The sequence below is a fragment of the Nematolebias whitei genome, chromosome 20 (assembly GCF_014905685.2).
Source record: "Nematolebias whitei isolate Nwh7 chromosome 20, NemWhi1, whole genome shotgun sequence".
Lineage (NCBI taxonomy): Eukaryota > Metazoa > Chordata > Actinopteri > Cyprinodontiformes > Rivulidae > Nematolebias > Nematolebias whitei.
The window spans coordinates 27,836,108-27,861,608 of NC_056517.1; the positions used below are offsets into that span (position 1 = coordinate 27,836,108).

Sequence of the window (25,501 nt, forward strand, 5' to 3'; positions counted from 1 at the left end):
AACAACAACAACAACAACAACAACAACAACAACAACAACAACAACAATAATAATAATAATAATAATAATAATAATAATGTGAGGCCATGTAGTCAGGGCTTTAAATGCAAAACATGTGTCTGCAAGCTGCATCAGAAGAGGAAACTGGATCCAGAGTTGCAACCAGCAAACAAGAAGACCTGCCTCCCTCAAAAACAGAAACCTCATGAAGGCTGCAGTTTTAATATTTTAGTGGGATAAAAAGAACAATGAACTCTCACAGATAAGAAGAAACAAAGCCATTTAGGACTAAGAAAAATAAAACTGCAGCAAACAAATTTAAAGAGGTTTATTAGCTGCGATGTTTCAAATTTTGACCACATAGCAAAAGTGACATTTCATTGACAATCTATAACTAGACAAAGTTAATTTTAAGTTAGAAAAGAGTGATTTGTTTCCTGCTTCCATTGAATAGATATACTCATATAAAATTAATGTCTCCTTTCATTGTCGAACAGTGTAACCTATGCAATTCAAACCATTCATCTTTAGAGTTCTCTCCAGTATCTTCCAGTTAATCGAGGAGACATCTTTTTATTTTGTGTAGCCTGTACCGACTTGTGTGCATGTGTGGCTTTCCTCTCTCCTTCAGGCTGTTGAGCCCATATATTAGGATGAAGGAGGTGGGCATGTACTCATGTACAGTTTTTATCCAATCCAATGTTAAAATAAATTAGTTTTCTCACAAAAACAAATTGTTGTCTAGTAAAAATGGTTATTAAATTTCATGTCTGTAAAACTCTACAGAAAGATGGGCAAAGATGCATGTCAAAGACAGAGGGAGTGAGAGAAACAAGAGGTCAGCAGGGCATGAAGAAGCGTAGGAGACATCAGAGACATGGTTTTCCACCCGTCCATCTGTCCACTCTAAACAAACAGTCCAGTCATTAGCCTGGCTCCAGCTGTTATGTATTAGCCTCCAAGTTGGGAGGACTGCTCATTTATATGTGCTCACACACAAGCACACATTCAAGGAAACACAAGGAGAGCTTCAAATCTGTCCAAAACTGTACTTGTGAAATATTTTTAAATGGCAGAATCTCATCAGCTTCAGGGTTAACACATATTATTAGACTCACAAGAGGCTCTCCATCCTTGGTTTAAGAGCAGAGAGCAATACATTTTGTTTTGATTCAAGATAATGGAAAAAAAAAAAAAAAAAACTTTCAAAACACAGCATTAGCCTTGGAAAAGGATGCCCATAAAGACTAATTATTTTTTTCAAGACACATGAAATCACTTGTTTTAATACCACCTTATGTTATATGGCTATTTATTAAATTAAATATGTGTTTTTCTGAACTGGAAGTGAACAGCGAATGCAAGTCCAGTAGTCCCCTCGCTATTTCACAGTTCGTTTTTCGCTGACTTGCTCTATCACGGTTTTTCAAAGTAAGATTGGACATGACACACAAATGGCTGATTGATGGATGAGCTGTACGATAGGCATGGACTTTTTTTATTTAAAATAAATTATTTTAAATTATTTAGCACCTGCTGCACCTGTGTGCAGCCCACAGCTGCAGGAGACGCTTCCTCCTGCAGAGTGTCATATCTCTGCTCTGCAGTGGAGAAGTGGGCGTGGCCGAGAGCACTGACAGGTGGCAGAGAGCAGCCGGCCACTAAACTAAACGCATAAACTTCGGCCACCCTAATCATTTGAGGAAACTATTCTTTAAAGCGATATAAAAACTAGATAGCATAGCTTCTTCAGGGGTGGACGGTTTACACCCACACAAACAAACACACACACATACACACATGATGTGTGATGGTGGTGGTCATCTTGAATTTTGACATGGCAACCCAATTTTTTGATAAGAAACCTTCTTACACCTAGATGCAATCACACACCACAAAGGATGTTAGCCTGCTGCTCATTTTTCAAGCTATAACGCTCACAACATTTACAGATAGATGTATGGATGGAGAGTATTTCCAATTCCCCCTTTTCGCTTCGCCACGGGGGACAATTATTAACTATAGACAATAAAAGAACCAATCCACAAGAAATTATTTAACTATTTGCAAGCAGATTTGTCCTTTACTTCTAAAAGACATGAGCATATACAAAAATAAAATAACACACCTTTGGACAGCAAACTGTGAACATCAGTGGGTTATTTGAGGCTCCAATTTGTTTTAAACTTGAATGAGAAAAGAAATGGTAAATGGTAAATGGACTGCACTTATATAGCACTTTTCTATCTTATCAAGACACTCAAAGCACTTTACAATCTGTGCCCTCATTTACACATTCATACAGCACTTTATTAGATCTGTACAAAGAATAATCAGTGCTTTATCACATTCATACAAAACCAGAACATTTTCATTTACTTTCAAAATAATTATCAGTATTCCTACCTATTGTTTTTGGATGGCTGTAAGACACTTCAAAGTTAGTTTTTGTTAAAATTACCATTTACAAATGAATGGAGGTGATTTAGCACATAATAATAATAATAATAATAATAATAATAATAATAATAAAAACATTTGGGGAAGAGAATGGCTCTTAAAAATCCACTGTGACAATTAAAAAGAATGAATATGCATCAGAAAAAGAACAGTTTAATGACAGAGTTTTGTTTCAACAGTTTGCTTGTAAAATCCAGTAGAAATTGATGTTTTGTATGGTTAAAGGTACAGCAGCAAACTGAAACTCTTATATGTTGGCAATAATGCACCATAAAATTGAGACTGAGGTTAAAACGAAAAGAAAAACTATTGAGCGCAAAAGGAGATATATATAATAAAAATAAAAAAAACACCTCACAAGGCTCATTTTATTGTGTGAAGTTTGACGTCTACTTAGGAAGCTCTATAAAAATCCAAGAGTACATTTGTTAGACGTTTTGTCTTGGTTGAGTCTTTAAACTCTAAAGATGTCCACAAATTCCAGTTTAAAAGTTTTATCAACCAAGATGTGCAAATTACATCATTAAGAATAAATTTGCCTAGAGCTGTTCAGTTTTGATGCATGATTTATTAAACAAACAACAACAACAAAAAAAAAAAGCAATTTTACCCACTGCAACAATGACTTTCCAGATATTTGGTAAGAAAATCTTAGTTTTCTTTTTCTCTAAATCCTTTTTGGGTGAAAATCTTTTTCTAAACTAGGCGAGTTCCAGAACCACAATACAGACGTCAGGATCTGGTGTCACAATAAGACAAAGGATATGTTATTCCCAATCAATCCCCTCATTTATCTTTAATGAGGCATATCTTTGCCAAGCACTACAATACAGTAAAGGAGTAGAAGAAAACAATACCGTAGTCCCTCGTGACTTCTCGGTTAGTTTATTGTGGACTCACTCTAGCGCGGTTTTACAAAATAAGACTGGACATGACACACAAAAGGCTGAATGATGGATGAGCTGCAAGATTGGCATGGAATTAAAAAATATATATATATATTTTAAATTTCGTACCTGTGTGCAGCCCACAGCTGAGCAAAAAGCTTCCTCCTGCAAATGATCAATCTCCGCTAGAGCTGTCATTTCTAACCCGAGCCCTACGCCCGGCCCCACCCGACCCAAATTCGGGGTGGGGCGGGGCATGATATTGTGCTGGATGGGCAGGCCGGGTCGGTGTCAGGCTTTTGATAGGGTCAGGATCAGCCGCGATCCAATTATATGATAACATTCCTGCCATACAGTCACCAGCCGCACGTGGTCATTTCACCGTGAGCTGACCAGCCTTGAAAGACATAAAAAGTTCAGTTAAACTTCATATGGGACTATACTGCCAGGAAGCGACCCAACGCCCAAATGGACGTTCATTCAGCCACTGCACTCAGCGGATGTGCACGGCCGATGACCCAAACAGGTGAGATCCCAAAGCAGACGTGTCAGAGCGGTCCATGTCTGACTAAATCAGAATGCAGGTAGAAGCAGGGATTAAATGCTCTTTGATGGCCATAAAAGGGCAAACACCCACTAAGCTCCGATCTTCTGTCCCTTTAATTCAGCTGTGCGTCGCTGATCGTTAATAACTAATTAAAAATGTCGTGTTTTTTCCAGGTTCGGACCTGTAATTACTGTTAATTCGTCGGGTCGGGTGAGGTTCGGAAATGATGACTGCAGGCTGGGGCCGGGTCGGATTGGATCATTGGGGCCCAAATGCAATTCCAATCTCCGCTCTGCAGCGGAGAAGTGGGCGTGGCCAAGAACGGCAGGTGGCAGAGTGCAGTGGAGGCAGAGGGCTTAAATCATTACATTCTGTGCTCTTTTAGAGCATTTAGAGTTTAGAAATATTGTTTAGAATATTCATACTGTATACTAAAATAAACTACTACTTACTACTTGTACTACTATTCCTATGTCACAGTTTTTCACTTATCACAGTTCTTCAGGGTACTGATCCCCCGCGATAAACGAGGGACTACTGTAATTAAAATTCTAGATAAACATGAGCAGCTAGTTCAGAGTTTGAGAAGCTAAAAACTTGAGTGTTTGTGTGAACAGGAAGAACAAAAGCTGAACGTTGGATGTATGGAGAGCAGAAAGGGATTAAATTTGTTCACTTTAATATGCCCCAAGTGTCTAATAAACCTGAATATATCTGACACCAGTTTATAAACGAGCACCATTTACGTAAGTATAAACAGAACAGTAGCATTCTCCAAGGTGAAAGACAATGTGTGAGGGTTTAATTATTTATTTATTTTATATTTTCACATTTGGAGATAGTATTCAGATTTATGTTGCCTTTGAATTGTGCATCAAGTTTAGGCTGAATTAACAAACTTTTCCAATAAAAAAACAAAAAAAACAAAGATATACTTTGTAGTTTTGGAGCTTATCGAACTTTACTGTTCACACATGATTTGTAGAACTGTTTAAAGTTAAAATGGACATGTAAGACTGTACAATATGACTTACTGTATTAATTTAATTATTTATTTACATTCAAGGTGGAAAGTCCCACCTTGTCAAGACCTGTTGATCTCAGATGGAGCATTATACTTTCGGTTCCCACCATTAATACAAAAGTAATTTGACACAAAGTACAAGTTTCAGATTTCCACAAAACCATTTAAAAAATAAGTAAGACTTTTCTCTAGGTGAAGAATCAGAGTGTATAATTCACTAAAAATGAACTTTCTTTTAACTGGTACACATCCTTTTATTGTATGATAATTTAGCGAAGGGACATTAAAAAAGTGGCATAGGAAAGAAATTAAAGAGAACAAAGTTGTATTCTGAACCGTGATAACCCAGAAGGCTTGCCACACTTTATTGTAGAGCGCTCCAGACATGAAATAATCTAAAAAAAAGACTGCACAGTCACAGGAACAGAAAAAAGACAAGTGTCTTACTAAAATTCTCATTTAAACTGCATGCAAAAAATGCTAAAGATGTTTACAATACAAACGTGCAGCTTTGTTTTATGTTTTTTTTTCCTCTCTTGGTGCTCGCTCTGGAATTTCAAGGACCAGCATGCCCGTTTTATTTTAAATGTAGTAAAGCTATGATTAATTGGGTTTCCACAAAGGCACACGTGAATGCTGACTGTTTCATTTAAGGAACTCCTGCATTTGTGTGACAAATCTCTACCATGGAACTCACAAGATTAACATTTGACAGATTGTATTTAGATATTTCTTAACTTTAAAGAGTCTGTTTTAACTAGAAGTGAGAAATTTTAATGTCTAATCTGAAGCGTTATAAAGGTATACAGAAGGTTTGACAGGTTTGTGAGATTTTTAAAAGGAACAATAATGCTCATGAATGAATCAGAAGTGTTTGTATGCTCTCAGTGTTAGAGGATGAAAAGCAGGACAACAGCTCAATCAGCCACCACAGAAACCGAAACTGTAAAGAAAACCATATTCATTGTTTGGATTTATGACCATGAATGGACAGCTTTGTTTAGAGATTTATTCAGAGAAGAAGCAGATTTTGAAAGAAGTTAGAAGTTACGGCACATAATCTCAGACTGCATACAGCTCAGTCCTACAAAGATAAGATAAGGTCTAAAGACAACAAAGAAAAAAAATATAACAAACCGAACTCCATCTCCAGATGGATTTTCCTCCGATACTGGCTCTTTGTTTGCTTCACAATGGTGAAGAGCAGGCTTATTTGGACGTAAAGACGTCCTCAAACAGATTGAGTTACCAAAAAGAGTCAGCAATTTATTAACAACAGGGTTGCTCCAGGTTTCGCTTCACTTGATGAGTGACTTTGTGTTCTCCGTTTTCTCTTTGGGAAAATGTGTTTTCATTGTTTTAACGTTTGTGCTCTAGGGTTTCTGAAAAGCTAGCATGACGAGGCAGATCTCTGGTCCTGAACTACAGGCAACCTTGTTCCGTCAGTCAGAGACAATCAGCTGTGAGACTCCATTCATGACGATAATAGGGGTCTCACATATGAATAATTTTAAATCCCATCTCAACTGAATCTTTAATTTAATCTTTAATCTTTAATAACTAAATATTACTATAATATTTATGGATTTACTATTATATTTATGAGTAAATTAGTCTTTATTGTGATTTACAAAGTGCTTATTATGATTAAACATATTCCTAGTCACGGATGCAGGTGATTCTGTGCTGCTTATCCTATTGGATCTTATATTTGCTTTTGACACGATCAACCATGAGAACCTCATTTTTTGGCTGAAGCAGTGTGTAGGCATCACAGTGTCAGCCCTCAAATGGTTTAGATGCTACCTCTGACAAAACATTTTGTGTCAACATCAAGGACTTTAGTTCAACATCGACAGCTCTTCGGTGGGGGTACCACAGGGTTCAATCCTCAGTCCTCTTCTATTTTCTATATACCTGCTGCCACTAGGTGCCATTTTCTGTAAGCATAATATACCCTTTCATTTCTATGCCAAAGACTGTCAAATTTACTTCCCTCTGAAGCACAGTGGTGCATGTTCTATTTAACCTCTTCTTGACTGCCTGGCCTACATCAGGGACTGGATGACTTTAAATTTCTTGTTTTAATGAGAAGAAGACTGAAGTCATGCTGTTTCCTCATAATGGCACAATCAAGAACCACTGTATTGACCTTTCCTCTCTAGCCCCGCTAGAGAAACAGAGTCACTAATCTGGGAGTGACAATGGACCCTTCCATGAAACGTAACAGTCATGTAAACATGATTGTTAAAACATGCTTTTTCAGTTGAGGTGACTGTCTAAATTGAAGCCCATACTGTCCAAAAATAACCTTGAGACCGTATTACATGCATTCATAACATCCAGGCTTGATTACTGCAGTGCGCTTCTGTCTGGAATCAGTCATACCTCCATTGCACATTTATGACTGGTCCAAACTGCTGAAGCCCAATTTGTAACCAGTATAGACAAAAGAGAACACATTACACCAGTTTTGGCCTCCTTGCACTGGCTCCCGGTTCACTTTCGAATTCAGTTCAAAATTCTTCTGTATGTTTTTAAATCACTGAACATTTCTGCCCCCTCTTATCTCGCTGATCTGCTGCAGCCATATGTCCCACAGCGTTCTCTGAGGACTGCAAATCAGATGCTTCTATTGGTTCCAGGAACCCATCTTAAGCTCAGAGTTGACAGGGCCTTCTCTGTTGCAGGTTCAAGACTGTGGAATGAGTGCATGTCAGGCAGGCTCCCCCTCTCACTGTTTAAGTCTCATTTAAAAATCCACTTTTATTCCCTGGCTTTTGACACAGTGTGATTGTTCTTAACCTGTCTGTATTCTACAATGTTAGCCAGTTGTTATTATCTTCTTCAATTTGGATCCATGTTTTTTTGTTTCTTATTTTTTGCTCTGCACTTTGCTTGTTTCGATTGTACAGCACTTTGGTTTGTCTCGTTGCCGTTTTAAGCGCTTTGTAAATAAAGCGGTATGGTATGATACATTTTTGGAATTTAATAATTTTGAATCTATTTATTTAGGTTTTTTTATTTACTGTAGGGTTTCATTCTCCACATTAGTGTTACTTACATTCTGTATTATTTATCTTTAAAATTTCTGAATAAAGAAAAAAACATTTACTTTGACCCAATAACTAGATATTCAAATGTGGTCCAAGCTGATTTATCAGGTCATAATGACAGGCAGAGCACAAGTTGTCTCAAAAGACTCTGGGAGTCAATTATGCCACAGTGATCTAGGCCATAGATTGCACTTTAATAATATAAGTAACTAATTACCGCCTTGCAAGCTTCCCGCCTCTTCTGCGCGCCTCAATCATTATCGCCCACTGGCCTTAAATCACAGACTACAACCAGACTTTAAAGGGAAAATTAGCAGCCTCCTTGTGTGTTGTCATTATGTGCAACATATTATCTAATATTTTTATTCTTGTATTTAATGTGAATAGGACAGCAAGCTACAGTTCTGTGTAGCTGCTTTGCAACATGCTATGAGGAACTTTCATGCCATATATGTGGACCGAGCTGAAACATGCATACAGAACCTAAAAAGCTAAGCAAGAGGCTGAACTCAAACATGTAGAAACCTCAATAACAGAGATGAATATGAGCAAGTGTCTCATGAATCTTTCTGACTTTGTAAGCATGACATAAACAGGCAAAGGGCACAAATATGAAAAAATGGTGAGATGATTTGTGTCAAACTTGATGCACTAACCTGAGGTCCAGATAGTGCAGCAGGGGATCGGCAGCCGCACCCAGCACCCAGACAGTAAAGACCACCAGAAGCAGTGTGGTGGTGAGGATGGTTTGCTTTGCTACTGTTGATGTGTCTCTAATGGCCAGGCTGAAAGCAACCACCCCCCTCAAACCTGAGGAAAGAAAAACAAGACTTTGTCAAAATAGGTCAATTAAAGCCATCAATCAAACCACCAGGCAACCATCAAGCAGCCAGTAATTTGAGACAGGCAACAAAAAGCAATCTAAATAATTACTCTACTCAAAGGAAAACAGCCTATCACTATCAATCAATCAACCTTTATTTATACAGGTAAATCCCATTGAGCCTCGAGGACTCATTTACAAGAGAGACCTGATTTCAACAAAGAAAGATGACAACAATGGACAACAGCAACAACAATAAGCAGTTATAAAAACTCATACTACAGTTTTTTTTTGTTTGTTTTTTTTAACAAATAGGATGGCTAAAAGGAAAAAGGTAACAAAACCAAAAAAACTGCTAGATTCCGAGACAAATGTATAAAACTAAAAACAGGAACATGTCTGCATTGGTCCCTGCCAGGAGTCCAACAGATTCTTAAAGCCACTTAGAGAGGTCAAGGTCGAGAGCTTCAAATCTTTTTGTAAGATATTCCAGGAAACAGGAGCGGAGTAGGAGAAGGCCCTTTTGCCTAGTTCAGTCCTCACTGGGGGAACACTGCAGGTAATAATGTCCTGAGAGCGCACTCCGTAGCTGCACTCACGCAGAGACATGTAGGAGGAGATGTATGAAGGCAGCAGACCAAGAAGTGATTTAAAGATGAAAATGTACCAGTGAGAGAGTCTGCGTGAAGTTAATGATGTCCAGTTAACCAATGAATACAGGGTGCAGTGGTGGGTACGATAATCACAGCCAGTTATGAATCTTAGTGCACCATGATAGACAGCATCCAACATCTGCAGGGTTCTTGTAGGAGCGTTCATGTAAATAATATCACCAAAATCAATTGAGGGAAGGAAAGTCACAGATACAAGGCGTTTTCTAGCATTCAGGGTTAGACAGGATCTGTTTCTGAAAAAGAAACCCAGTTTAATTTTCAGTTTCTTTACCAAGTTTTCCACATGGAGCTTAAAAGAAAGATGTGAGTCGACCAAGATACCCATTGATATACCATCAATGTCCACTTGCTGGACAACAAATAGCCCTAAAACAATTTTTTGTACAGTGATAATAGCACCTAAAGGAAAAACATTTTCCACAGGGAATCAGTTTTTCCTATGGGAAACAAGACAGGGGAGATGCAAGTTGTGATAAATTCAGTAAAATAGCTAAATAAGGGCTTTTTACAAATACATTCTCTTACATAAGGACAAAAGTGGGTCAGGTAAGCAGAGGAGCATGCTGCTGTGAAGTCATTCCACATCACATTGCAAAATAAATCTTTACGCTGCATCTTCAAAATGTACATGGTGCCAACCAGTCACAAATACTAAAACAAGATCATTTATTTCCTCTTCTTCAATAGAAAAAACAGAAATAGAGCAGTGATCTATAAACGTATCTAAGAGAAGAGCAGAAGGAAACAGTACCTGAAAACAGCATGAAGTGTTGGAAGGCGGGGGATATCTTGTTCGAACGACCGAGGTTTAGCAGGAAAGATAAAGGGTAGATGTTGCATGCTCTTGAAATAAAGATGGATAACTAGGGATTGACTGTGGTTAAGGAAAACATGAACAAATTACCAAGTTGAAGTAGTTTTTTCTTTCAAAAACGCTCAAATGTTGTAATATGCAATAAAAAAGTAACTAGAAAAAATTGATTTGGCTGCTTTGGCACCTCCTTCCTCCTAAAGCCTCCGAGGACCTGGCAGACTTCGTCAAAAGACAGAAAACAAATTTATTTAGAATGGCATGATTATTACATCTTTATTGATATAGAGATGCTTTTTTGAATAAATAATAATTTTAGTTTACATTAGTTTACAGAAATAAAGGCAAAATATTAATAATAATAAACTAAACTGTTTCAATAGAGTTCCCAAGTTTGCATTTTGCTGGAAGCATGGAAACATGGCTGCAACGCTTGGACACCTACTAACGGTTATTAAATTAATGCAAATTATTCCAATATTTAAAAAAAACAAACAAAAAAAACCTCATCTCACAACAAATTGTTGTTGTTTGATTTGTGATTTAAGATTTCATCAATATACACTACAATATTACAATAAATAAGGAAACGAACACAAAACTAAAATGATCAAAATTAATGCTTCCAGAAAAACTGTTCTGAAGATGTTAAGAATAAAAAAGCGAGCATTTCTTGAAAAAACTCTTACATTTTTAATACTCGACAAATCAGAAAAGGTTCACAGCAAATACTAACGCAAAACAAAAAACAAAACAGAGCAATAAAAGAATAAATGCATTTTAATTAAAAATAAAAATAAAATAACCTAAATAACTGTTTAATGCCTTTTTGTTTAATTTGGTATTAACAAAGTACCGTATGTTTCTTTTTGCATTACATTTTGCACAATCTACAAAGTATGTTGTTGCATTTTAAAAAATAAAATAAAATTTAAACATTGCTATGCAGTCTTGCTTTTTTTTTTACAGATGTCATTTGAAGTTCTTGCCTAATGAACATGCACACGAGGCCATAGATAAAAATAACAAAGAGATTTATTTAAAGCATGTGTTTTGTATGCAAACACAGCAGTATGGCACCATGCCGAGGTATGAAACCAATCAGGCGATACCGGCTGTCTCTGCCCTACACTCCCACTTTGATGTCTCACACAGGATGGGACTGAATGTTAAGTGTTCGGGGCGGCAGCGACGAAGATGATAGGTGGGCAATTACTGGGAACGCGGCTGCAGTTCTAGAGACACTTAATGTCTTTTGTCAAACTTTTAGAAGAAGTTATAGTTGCTCTATATCACCTTCTAACTTCATTTAAAGCAGAGGTTGCCTTGTAACTCATTTTTGGAGCCATCTACAGTGAGACCAGAGTAAACTAATAACTGCACCAGGCACATGTTTTAAGCTCCACTAAAAAAAATTACATTAAAGCTACAGATGCAGACAGGAAACTGTAGAACCATGGACAAAATGGTCTTGCATTCATTCTAAATAAAAAACCAAATATGATGCAAGAAATAATAAAAGCGCCAATATCCTCGGCTGGGGACCTTACACTGACAGGGCTATTACTAAAACAGAGTTCCCTCGCTTCCCGCAGTCAATATTAAATCTTGTACACCCTATGGAATTTCAAAAGTAATATCCTGCTCCCAAAAGCAGTCATCTCTCTTTATCAAAGGCCTCAGAGCTATTTGAATGGAGGTAATTAAGCACTTTCATCTCAGCCTCGTTTCCAATACAGCCAATCTCCATTGTCACCGGCAAAGGCTGCAAGGTGCAGCGATTAAAATCTAGTGAATAGCCAAAGAGCGATTAACAAGGTTGAATCAGTGGGGTTATTTCATTTTTATAGACACGTTTATGGCTCCGTGGGATGACTCCGACTTCCATTTCTACCTGTTTGTACATCCAGGTCATCTTTCAGTCAGGGCCATTGGCTACATTTTTGTGAACTTTTGCCTTTTGTTAAAGAGGAACAACAGAAGACAATCAGGTTCGAGTCAGATATTTTTCAGTTTGCAGCCTTTTCATATCTGAAAAGAGCTCTGAAAAAATCTGCTCAGGCCATGCTTTGCTCTGGCCCTTTTGACCCAATGAAAGACAATGGATTGTAATAATAATTGCAGACCATCTGGGCAGTGGACTGTGAAAGAACAGCTCCTTGGAGTACAGCCACTAAAGTCTCTTCTGGCGTACCCTACAGTCATAGCAGCTATTTAGAAAGGACAATTGTACAATGGATAGCCAGCAGTCCTTAAGTACTCATCCATGTCCTTCATAAATAAAAACTGATAGCAGTTATGAACATGAGCCTTTTGTTAGGGGACTTTAACTTTTAATATCCTTCAGGAGCTGTTGACTTGTTGAGAACATACACAAAAGGTTTTAATGTAAGACACTAAATATAACTGATCTTTTGAAGAAAAGTATTTAATATAAGTGATTTTTTTTAAGATTTGCTGTTATTTGGAGACAATTATAATGAAGGGTTAAAAATAGAATAAAGCTGAAGCTCGTGGCTCAATTTATGGTTGTCCACTTAACTATGCAATGTACAATTAATCATCTGTATCAGTCCATAATGATCCGCCAGGTCACAATCCATGGGTCAAAATAAAACCTGCTTTCAAAGGGCGGTGTCCAAAACACAGCAGACAAAATCGACCATAAGCACAAGGGAAAAAATAGATGGTTGTTTTCAGTAAATACTCTCATCATGTAAGGATGGGTGTTTGTTGCTTGTCACCCTTGTGTCTTTCCAGCTCCTACACACCTATCCTCTACTTTAATCACTCCAGGTGTCCCTCGTTGTCAGTCACGGGTGTTCCTATTTATTTGGAGTCTTGTTCTCTTCTCAGTGTCCGTAGATTGTCCTCTTTGGTGTCATATCCTGCTCTCCCTCCGCGCCACCTCATAGATAAGATGCAAGTTTTGCTGCCACGTCAGCTGTTGTTTTGTGTTGTTTAAATAAATATATTTGCTTTATTTCTGAGTCAGCCGAGTCCTGCCTGCATTTGTGTTCAAACTAGCAACAGATCAGGACAGAAAGTAAAAAAACCAAAGTCACTTAGTCAAATTCCTGGTAAAACAATTACTCATGCTTCTTTTCTTCTTTTTTTTAAACATACAGTTAATAAAACAGCACATTATTGTTGCATCTTAGGCTGAAGTGAACAAATGAGCCATGAGTTGAACGCTGTGGTTAAGCTAAACCAGAAGAAAGACTGAGAATCAATAAGGCCTTATCAGCTTTGTGGACAAGGAAGACCATGTTGGGTATTTTAAAGCATTTTAGTGTATATTCTATTTGTAATCATCAGGAATATGTTCAAACATTTTCACTGAAGCGTCTGGAAATGATATTATCTTTATTACCTTTATATTATCTTTTGCCACAGGGGTACAGCCTGTGTTGCAGCACAAATGAAACATTTGTATGCTAATTTCAAACAGCAAACATTTTTATTCCACAGAGTTTTTTCCTAGAAAATGGAAAACAAGCTGCAGTAATTATAATAAATGGCCTGTTTAAGTTTGTGTTCACGGGTGTCCACAAACTGATGGTTTACTGTGGGATGCAAATCTGCAGCATAATGAGCACGAGAAGCCGGTTGAATGTTGAGCTCACAAATCCAAACGTTTTAAGCTCTGAGTTGCTCTTAAAAGCTGTGGAAATAAGAGTGCTGAGCAAAGATTCAAAACTGAAAACAGGAAAACAACGATAATCTAATATGTGGTAAGAGTTGGAAATAGGAACGTGACCAGAGGTTTAGAAAGCTGAGCAGAGTAGACCAGGGCGAGTTCTCACTACACAGCAGGAGGTGAAGTTGGACCATCACGAAGCAGAAAAGGATACAAATGCCCCCAAAATGAAGAGAGTTCTGAAGACGTGCTGAGGAAACGTAAACCATATATAACCCATGTAGCTGAAGATGAAAATCTCCCCGAGGAAGTTGAAGACTTCAAAGAGCTGCAAATTATAAAGAGATTAAAAGAATCATGAGGGAGCGGGTCAAGAGATGGGGGTGTGGTATAGAGGGGGTGTATGTGCCGTGTGCATCAGAATATTTTAATCCATTACTTATTGTGTGAATACTCGTGCAGCATTCACACAATTGTGATCAGTTTTCCTTCTGTACATTTTTCGGAGTGATTCTCATCCTGCAGTTTTCAAGCTATTTCAACAAATCATACATCAAAACGTTCAGCTCTTTCAGGAGAAGAATGATATTTCAGCTACTATTTAGCTGTTTTTTATGCTAATGTAAGCTTTTTCAGTTAATTCCACATTATTTGCACTCATTTAAACTGTTTTCAGCCTAATTCAACAAAAATGTGCTCTCCATTTCTTTCTTGTGACTTCAGCTTCTTTCTGCCTTTTTAGCTACTTTGCAGCTGTTTTTGTGTGCTAATTTCAGCCTTTATCAGATAATTTCAATTTTTTTGTGCTCATTTCTGCTTCTTTTAGCCTCATTGGGTAAATGTGTTCTTTCTGTTGTCTTCTGCTAATTTAACTTTTCAGCTACCCTTTTTGCATTTTTTAGCTATTTTAGCTGTTTTCATATAAATTCAAGTTTTTCGTGGTAATTATTGCTACTTTCAGGCAAATTATTTTATGCTAAATTCAGCTTGTTATGCTTGTTTCAGCTTTTTTCAGCTAGTTTCTACTATTTCAGCTGCAATTTAGCTGTTTTTATACAAATATTAGCTTTTTCAGATAATTCTACTTTGTTTTTTTGTTTTTTTACTCATTTCAGCTCTTTCTGCTTCATTCTGGTAGTTTAAGCTTCTTTCTGTTTTTTGAGATACTTCAGTTATTTTTGCTAATTTTAGCTTTTTTTAGCTCATTTCCCATTTTTTGTATTAATTTCTGCTTTTTAAAACCTAATTCAGCAAAAATTTGTTATTTTTGCTTTCTTCTGGTACTTTTGGCTAGTTCTTCTTTTCAGCCACATTTCAGCACGTTTTTAGCTAATTTCAACTGTTTTTCAGCATGTTCTTCTGCAATAAGCATTCACACTGCATTTGTATAGGAAATGCAATTCTCCAATTGTATTTGCTTCCTCTGTGGAGAAAACAAAAATCTCTGTTGCATGAATAGTTAGGTGACAGTGAAAGTGGACACTGCCATTAAAACCTGGGGCCTTTCACTCCAATATGTCATATTATTGCTGCCAAAATAATGTCATTTAAAATTGACAGTGGTGTAAAAGTAAAAAAAAAACAGCATTTTTGCAAGAACTGCTATGAGAAAATGTTAACATCCTTCTCTTTTTTTCTACTCAGTGCCATTTTTCTACTGAAACATCTGCTTTTGTTACATGTCTGTGTGAGGTGTCACGATTTAACTTCTCTCTACAAATCATAACTTGTGTGTGTGCACATGTGTGTATTAGGAAGCAGAATATATGCGTCTGACTAGCAGGGTAGAAGTGAGCAACTCTGATCCTGACAAAAATGAGTAAATAGGCTTAGATTTGTATAAACACGACAAATGTGATGCTGGTGTTATTCCTTTTGAGGTAGTAGCTGCACATGTCTGCAGCCTGAGGGCATACTATTATTTGCATTTAATGCCAGATTTGTTTTTGTCTTTAAAAAAAAAAAAAAAAATCTAGTAAAATATATTGTTTCACATGCTGGTTGTCAAAGCGAATAAAAATAAATGAAAAGAACAGTCTGGATATATTAAAAAATACTATTTCCTTAAGTCATTTCTTATAAAGTCAAGTTATTTCTCATGACATTTCATATTATAAAACTGCTACAACTCATTATTTTAGACTTGTGTTGATCTAAGTTGAATGAAGAATAAGATTTCATTTGCTTAGGTAAGAACAAACAAAACTTTTATAAAGGCATTCTTTATATATAATATTAACTATCAAGATTCTTAAAGAGAGGAATATTAGAGCAGACGTTATGGTGCTAGTAATGATTCCTCTTTTTTTTTTTCCCATCAACATTGTCAGCTTTAGTTTCAAGCTTTTACAGAAAGTCTTAATTAAATTAAGTTATTTTTCTCCTGGTCAGGAATGCCACAGAAGAAATACTTATCTAACTAGCTATTCAACTACAGTTTTTAAACCATAAATCATTAGACTTTAGCTACAGCTCATCAAAATATAAATACAGGCATTCTGCCAGTAAACACACTTTACTATATGCAAAAACAATTTCAAAGCCAATGTACTTCACCTTTCGGAAAGCTTTTCTGTGATAAACGGCTGCACAGTGGCACTGATAATGAATAATAAATGCATAGATGAGGATACGTGTATACTTTGATTTATTTCTGCCTCTGTGAAGCTTGCCGGCTCAGTATGACAAAGTGCTGGCCTCCATCTGTGCTCAGGCTTTTAAGCAGATAGCTGGAGACTGGTCTCCCACACAGACAATCCACTGGACAAGAATAACACTAATGGCAGTTAATAACTGGTTCTATGCACAATAAAAAAACAAAGATGCTGGCATAAAAAGGTCACATGAACAAGTAAATGAAAAAAGTGCTTTAAAACAGCATTAACATGGCTTTAGTGATTTTATGTAAACCTACCTGCTTGGTCCTTGTCCTGCCTTCTTGTGATAAATTACGAGTTGTGTACCTTGACTGGCTCAAGCCACAAAACAGAACTGCCACAATTCCTACGAACAAGAACAAACACAAGAGAAATCGACAAAGTTGTCTATGTATTATGAAGGCTTTTTTGTGTCAACACTTTCAAGCCCAAAATGTGCACAGACCTATACTATACTATACTATACTATACTATACTATACTATACTATACTATACTATACTATACTATACAGGTCTCTCTTGTAAATGAGTCCCCAAGGCTTAATGGGACTAACTTGTATTGTAAAGGTTGAATGGATACACATTATCCCCATAAATATACAATAGTCCCTCGCTACTTCACGATTAGACTTTTGCGGACTCGCTCTTTCATGGTTTTTCAACGTAAGACTAAACACGACACACGATTGTCAACTTTTATATTACTCGTGACTGGGACAGTTTGGGATAAAAAGTTAATGGAAAAAAGTACATTGGACAGGGCCGTCATTTGTAGTTTTCTTTCAATAAGCCTATACTTTAACGCAAGTCAAAAGAACTACACTGTCCAGAAGTCTACAGTGCTTCTGGCCGCTGCCTTTTGCCGAAATGGAGGGAAAGTTTTGCAACGCAAAGTCAGAAGTAATGATATATCTATTAAGCTCACAGAACTGGCAGGAAAGTCACAAATAATCCTGAAGCTTCCAAAAGCTCAATTATCCAGGCGCACATCAACCTGGATGGGGCGGTGGGCTTCATCGCTGCAGGGTAGTTCTGCCAAACCAGAACCAAGCCTGACTGGAACCGAGCAGCTGGTCTGCAGAGCTGTGAGTACCGATGTAAAATTTAGCAGTACCATACATTACATATACATATGTTGTGAAAATCATGTAAGTTTAAGAGTTTAGAATATTGTTAAGAACATTGCAATAGTGAGAAAAGTTTATAAAAACTTGAAATATATATATATATAAATACTAAAATAAATATAGCGTTCCTACTTTGCGGTTTTTCACCTATCACGGGGGATTCGTACCCTGACGTCCCACGATAAGTGAAAAACCACGAAGTAGGGATTTAATAAAAAAAATCCTTGAATCCTTAAAAACACAAATTTTAAGTCAAAAGCAATAAGTGATAGAAGAAAAGTTGGTAGAGTTATTGCTTCTGAGCAAGAAGAGTGCCAGCTCTGTTCCTGTCCAGGGGCCTTTCTGGGTGGGGTTTGCATGTTCTCTCCGTGCATGCATGGGTTTTCTCCGGGTACTCCAGTTTCCTCCCACAGATCAAAAACATGCATGGTACCATCTAAATTGTCCTTAGGTTACAGTATGTTGTTTATTTGTCATATGCAGGTTAACACTAGGTCAACAACAATGCAATGAAATGTTCAGGATGAGAAGAACCAATCTGAGGTATGAGAGTGTGAACTTTGTTTCTGTGCAGCTCTATGATGAACTTGTGACATGCCCAGGGTGAACCACGCCTCTTGCACAGTGACTGCTGGATATGGGCACCCACAGCCCAGAAAGAAAGAAGCGGATAAAGATAGACGGATGTAATTTTAACATAAATTTTTGTGCCAAGACTTGGTCTCATTGTTCAAAAAGTCCTATTATTATATACTTACCATTATACCAGCCCCACCCTGTATTCATTCATTGTCCTCATTTCAAAAATAACCCAACTCAGCAAACAACTCAAACCAAACTATGCTGCTCAACGCAAATCAAGCATCCTCTTCCCTCTAATTGAAGTCTTTACTTTCAACACTGCACCAGACGAATGAAGTGTTGGGAATAAAAACCTCTTAAAATCGTTTATTCATAATTGATGATGATGACAGAAAATAAAGATCAAACAAAATACAAAGGGTAAATAAAATAGTATGTTGCTGCACAGTGAAAGGGAACAGGATTAGAGCCAGAATCATACAGCATGAAAGGTGACTTGCTGCCTCACAGGACATGCTTATTTTGCTGCAGACTCAATTTCACATTTTTCTTCCACAATGAGAGTCACCATTACTTCATCTTTACCATCCACCTTCAAATCATCACACTGACCTGTACCTGATCTATACAAGTTCCAGGAATCTGTGTTCACGGTACCCTTCCTAATAGTGTAAAAAAAAAAAAAAAAAAATCACATCTTATTTTGACTCTGCTTAGTTCTGCATCCTCCTTGATTTGCATAACACTGACACATTATCCTCATAGACGCACAATATTTTTTTCTAAGAAATAGGCTATGGCATTTCAAAATGAAGAATTGTGAGGGACGTAAGATTAATGACGGCCAAACTGCCTCCAACGTTGAGGTTCATTAAGCATGCCCTCACTAAACTCAAGCAATTAACAAACACAGAAAGCCTCAGCTACCAAAGGACTCTCACTTCCTCTGAATCACATGCTGCTGCTTCCCAAGTGTCTTACAGACTTTTCAAGGAAAAACAGATGATAAATTGACTAAATTAGTAGATGAGAAAAACATGTATGTTCTTAAGACAGGTCAACTTTATTTTTAGAGCACGTTTAAAACAGATACTGTTATCAAAGTGCTTAACAATAACATCAATGGGAGTAAAATTAATGAAAAAAAATAAATACAGTACACTAATGATAATACCGCAGAATTAATAAAAAGCATTTAAAACATATGAACAAAGAACAAAAAAAACATAAAATCAACTCACACTGTGTGAAATGCCTGCGAGAACAGATGTGTTTTTAGCAGAGATTTGAAGTGAGGAAGGGAGGTGGCCTGCCTGATGTTGGGGGGCAGGTTGTTCCAGAGTTTGGGGCCCATGACTGAAAATGCCCAATCTCCTCTGAGCTTCAGTCTTGTTTTTGGAACAGCCAAAAGCAGCTGATCGTATGATCTCAGGGCCCCGAGAGGGAACGTATGGTTCCAGTAGCTCGGAGAGATAAAGGGATATGAGGCCATTTAGGCACTTGAAGGTCAACAGAAGACTTTTAAAGACTATTCTAGTACGAACAGGGAGCCAGTGAAGGGAGAACAGAACCGGTGTAATATGTTCAGACCTACGAGTTCTGGTCAAAAGCCAAGCAGCAGCATTCTGAACGAGCTGGAGACGTGAGATGGAGGCCTGGCTGACCCCAGCATGGAGTGCATTGCAATAGTCCAATTGGGTTGTGACAAAGGCATGGGCCAGTTTCTCAAGGTCGGGTCTGGACAACACTGGCCTGAGCTTAGCTACCTGTCTTAATTGGAAGAAGCTTTTTTGCAGAACAGAGTTGATTTGTTTGTCAAACTTGAAGTCAGAGTCTAAAACCATCCTGAGATTTTTACCAGACTGCTTAAGATATGGCTGAAGAGAGTCCAGGTTGACAGGATCAGTGGCGGCAGTGGAGCTAGGGCTAAAGACAATGACTTCAGTCTTCACATCATTAAAACTTAAGAAATTTGAAGCCATCCACGCCTTAATGTCGTCCAGACATTTTAACTGAGGGTGAATGGAGCAAACACTTGCTGGTTTTACAGGCAGGTAGATCTGACAATCATCAGCAACAATACAACGAAAGATCATGTTTCCTCAGGATGGACCCCAGTGGGAACAAATGGAGTGAGAACAGAAGGGGTCCAAGAATCAAACCTTGTGGGACCCAAAAGAAGGGTTTAACACAAAAAGAAAAATGTGTATGAATGCCTACATTATACTAAAACTAGCAGTCTGCATCAAATAGCAGCAGGAATCACTGTCCTGTGACGTACTTTGGTATCTGACTCCTTCACTGGGCAGCACTTAGAACAATGCATTTCATAAACACAACATCTTGGCCCAATAGAGAAAGGTCAAAGTATTTCATTAGCAACCGCATTCTTTTCATATGCAAGCCACAGAGAAAATTGTCAAGCAAGCGAGCGCTCTACAGCTGATTGAGGACAATCTTTCTGATAGAGCAACATTTCCTGAATATGAGCATCACATTAATATTCAAATATTGGAAGGTAATGGTTAGCATAGAGGAAGACAAATGTATTACATTCCAAGCAAAACCTTATATTTTTTAAATCTGTAAAATGTGAAATATGATTTATAAGAAAAATGAAATTATACAGATTTTAAATCCTAAGCCCCCAAAAAGGGGGGATTTTTTAACAATTATTACGTGAGACTTAGAGGAAAAACTCAACCTACACCTTCATACTCCTTATCCTAAATATTCCTTATCGAGTAATCATGCAAATGAAGGGATTAAGTTCCGGTGTAGAAGAAATATAAGTGGACGGTTAAGATGTAAAGCTGTTTGAAACTTCAAACTGAGCTATTTTCAGGGACTACACTAGCTAAGAACCTCACAAATGAGTATTTTTTTCTGTTAAATTATTTAGTTTTAATCATCGTTTTGTCCAGTTCGATATATTCTTATATATAATGTTTGATATAGTTAACGGTAACAAGTACAATAAATAGTAATTATAACGTTACAGTCAAATTGTTATTTACAATTCAAATGTGTAATTTGGTGCATTCTGATGCATCTTTTGTTAATCTTTCTTAACGTTAGGGTCTGGGAGCAGGATGAAGCCAAGCGCAGGAAGGACTCAGAGAACGCAGAAGATAAAATAACTAAAAGAGCCGACGTGACAGCAGAAGCGTCTGAGCGGGGAGACAAACTGGGACATTACCAGACAATGACCAGCTGACGAGTAACAGAACACGCACACTTAAATACACGTGCACTAACGAGGACAATGACAAACACCTGCGAGGGATGAACAGGTGGTAGAGGAGAAACTAATCACCTGAGGACAACACAGGAGAGCAGAACAGGCAACCGGGGAGGAAATGAACACAAGGAAAGACAATCCTCACACTTAACAAGTATTATAAAAATATGTCGTGTGGCGATATCTGTTGCAAAGATAACTAGTGCACATGCCATAAATGGGTGTAGTGATGTTGCATTTGTTCATGTAAAAGGATTCTGTGTCACATATTTGGGCATTGATTTCTTGATGAGATGTCCCATTTTGTACAGGAATATTTTAACCACTATGTCATACAATTTCAAATAAAGGGTCAAAGCATAGAGGGATAGAGAAACAGTAGGGAATGGGATTGGCATTTCTGCACATTCTCCTAAACACTCAGAGGAAGAAATGATGATAAACTGTTAATTTCTTTAGCTATCTGTTGACATGTCAAAAATGAAACGTTAAAATGAGCTTTATTGCAATAGTTTGCATGTTTTTAGGAATTATGTGCATGCATCCAGTGAACATGCTTCTACATCAAGCATCATTCCCGGTTGAAGTTCAAGCTTCCTACAGAGATGCCTCAGAGCATGCCAAGCAAACAGCTGCTTGTGTGATTCATATTGAGGGGCGGCATACAAGTCAGAGCATGCAGCCGAGAAGTGACGCCTGAGGGGAAAGGGCCTAACAGGATTTGTATTCAGTCTGACCTACCACTCACCCAGAGAACTGATACGGCCACAGACACACAAATAACATCAGTCACACACTCACCTGAAAGTCCGCAGGCTTCGGCTGAGAGGAAGCTGCTCCAGGACAGCAGGAAGAAGACCGATGTTTCCAGCAGAGGACTTTCATGCAGTCGAGTGAATTTGGTGAGGTGGGAAGAGAGTTAAAGATGTTCAAAACGGTGGTTATGAAGTTTTTTTTATCTCTCTGAAACAGGCTAAGGTTGACACAGCATCTAGAGTACAAACCTGTGCATGCTCATTTCAATGCAGCAGTGTGAAAACAGAGATACTCCAAAACAGCTAATGTGTTCAGTAAACCTGAGAACATGCCATACAGTGAAACCCCTGGATGTTAATGAGATTTCTTTCCCCTCCTGTGAGCTCCCCACATGACATTTTCACATACCCTGCAGCTAAGCTCCCTAGCAAAATGCTTGGGCTTTGCACACTGTTTCAGAAAAATGATTTAAAAAAAGAGATTTACATTTGTTTCCTTCTTTGGGTTTTCTATTTTGTACACATTTGACTGGTGTTCAAGTTCAGGAACCAATGACATCCAGTGGGATAAACTGAAAATTGAAACCAAATGAATAAGATCCATATTGCCCTTTGCTTCTAAAGTTGTAGAACAAAATAATAGTAAAAATGCAGCTATAGAGCCAGAGTTTGGAGTTGTCCTTTGTAGACTACAATTGCAATTTAAATATGCAACATGGAGTAGGGGGAGCACGTGTCCTAGAATATCTTAGAATTGTTATTGAATGTTCTACAATAGTGAAAAGACAACTATGATTACACTATTTTTAGTGAATCAGAAATGCACTTCAAATATCATTATTATAGTTTTATATTACTAAAACTTATTCATTTATCATTTACCATTTAAATTTAGTAGGGGTATGGTCATTTGGGGCTAACCCCCCTCCTTATAATTTGCAACAAAATCCTAAATATTACCATTTTGTTTACGTGCAGTACCATGAGTATCTAAAAAAAACAACAACATTGTTTGTCTTAATGTATCCACAAGATCTTGGCAATAAGGTAGTACTGTATATGTTTACTTCATTCAGATTAGTGAACTTGATTGAAAATATTTAGAAATATAGTTTTAAAAAATAAACAGTTTTGTTAATTGCTAGAGCGCCTTGATACTAATCAAAACACTAATATCAGTAATATAGCCACATACTATAGACTAAAATTAACGGGGGTACTGGTAAGTCTTAAAAATATGCCAAATCATCTTAACTGGACTTAATGCTCCTACTCCCTAATTTCGAAAAAATAAAAAATCATATTGTGGCAAACTTTTCTAATGCATTTTTTTGCATGTTTATCTTATAATATTGTTTTCTCCTAGGAAATAGCAAATTACATGATTTAAAGCCATTAAATGCAGACATTAATTCAACCTTTATTTAGACAGGTTAATCCCATTGAGCCTCGAGGACTCATTTACAAGAGAGACCCGTTTTAAACAAAGCGTGATGACAACAACACCAATAGACAATCATAAAAGAGGCATACAGATTTTTTTTGTTTTTTTTTTTTTTTTTTTACAAATTAAAATAAGATGGAAAAAATTGTAGTAAAAACAGCTAGATTATAAGGCGAATGTAGAAAACTAACAGGAATATGTCTGTATTGGTTCTTGCCAGGAGTCCAACAGATGCTTAAAGCCACTTAGAGAAGTCAACGTCGAGAAAGTCAGATCTTTTTTCAAGATATTCCAGGAAACAGGAGCGGAGTAGGACATGCTCCTATTTTACCCCTTTTCATAATGTAGCTTGTTTCTATATCACCACGTTCATTTACTTTTCATTTTATATGCATTTTATGGCTGTTTATTGTTGTGTGTACCTTATCTGTGTTCTTTGTTGAAAACGGGTCTCTCTTGTAAATGAGTCCTCATGACTCGATGAGACTTACCTGTATAGATAAAGGTTGAATGGATGAATTGATATTTTCTTGACATTAGATGCTTAGATTAAAAAAAAATGTCCTAAGGCATAAATAAAGTTGTTAAAATGACAGACTACTTTTGGGATTAGTTTATTTTAATTAGATGTTTGAATTTAGGGTTGTGAAACTTGGTGTTTGGAGAGCCACAACAATGCATGTGAGCCTCTTAGTCCTCCTAGTCTGCAGCCTAAAAATGTTCACTTGATCAACACTTACGCCACTATAAATGCAGTAAAAGCTTACAAACAAGTAGGTCACAAGCTCGAGTAAGCAGTCTTCACTTTGTCAGTCCATTCTCTGCTCTTACCTTCGCTGATCTAGGTTTTTTCTTCTTCTAGTACTCTGCACTCATTGGAGTTTATCAGAACAAATACAGCACTGAAGTGAACCATGAGCAGATGAGACTTACACACAAAGTTGTGGTACAGACAAAAGAGACACGAGTGCAGATTCACACTGAGCTGAAATCGAACGAGAGCAGCCAGAGATGAAAGGAGCCTCCAACAGACTCAGTTGGCGATCAGTTAATAATGTCTGACTAAAAGCTAGTGTCAGAGAAAAGCTGAGGTTTTTAAGTTTTCTACATGTGAAACCCTGTTTGAATTTGAGGCTAAAATAAGGTGTTGGCTGCTCATTTTACTGACATCTCCAAGCACTTGGACAAATTAACAAATTTATCTTCACTGCGAGAAGTGGCTTTTAAGGGTTTACAGCTTGAAGCAAGAGCTCAAAAGAGCAGTCTGTTGCTATTCAATAAATGTTCACTTTGTGAGTTAGTTGCACAGGAAAATCAGACCGTATATAAATATGAATAGAGTACTGCCTCAAACCTTATAATTTTCATCCTAAAGCCTAAAGTACAGAAATAAATGATGGAAAACCACATCAGTCATAAAGGCACTTGAGACCCAGACCTGTTGTGTTTGTTGATGAATGGGTACAGTACAGGTTTGTTATTCAGCCAGTGCTGGAAGTGTCTACATTGCTGCGGATGCAGAGTTTGTAACTGAGTCTGGAGTGGAGAGACGGAAGAGGATGAAAGGATATGAGGGCTGTTATTACAGTGAACATGAATCCGAGGAGGAAGGAACCAACGAGCACGCCAAGAAAAAAACCAACAGAGCGGAGGAAAGCAGGTGGGTCAAAAATGTGTCCTGTTCCCATCTGGTCGTAAGTGGCGATGGCACTAGAGGAGAAATGATCAAAAAACAGAATAAATATAATCCAGAAGCACAGCTACAGTATATA

General features: G+C 37.4%; 1 protein-coding gene across 1 annotated transcript in view; it reads right to left on the minus strand.

Annotated features, from left to right (window-relative positions):
* The window catches only part of LOC119426522 (sodium/hydrogen exchanger 9-like), a 137,415-nt gene that overhangs the window by 48,717 nt on the left and 63,197 nt on the right, over positions 1-25,501 (minus strand). The window contains exons 7-12 of the mRNA XM_037694087.1: positions 25,301-25,439; positions 22,332-22,437; positions 16,837-16,925; positions 14,137-14,250; positions 10,223-10,334; positions 8,631-8,784 (exon numbers count right to left, since the gene is read on the minus strand). Coding sequence (XP_037550015.1) covers positions 8,631-8,784; positions 10,223-10,334; positions 14,137-14,250; positions 16,837-16,925; positions 22,332-22,437; positions 25,301-25,439 — 714 coding nt within the window. The remainder of the gene's footprint in view (positions 1-8,630; positions 8,785-10,222; positions 10,335-14,136; positions 14,251-16,836; positions 16,926-22,331; positions 22,438-25,300; positions 25,440-25,501) is intronic.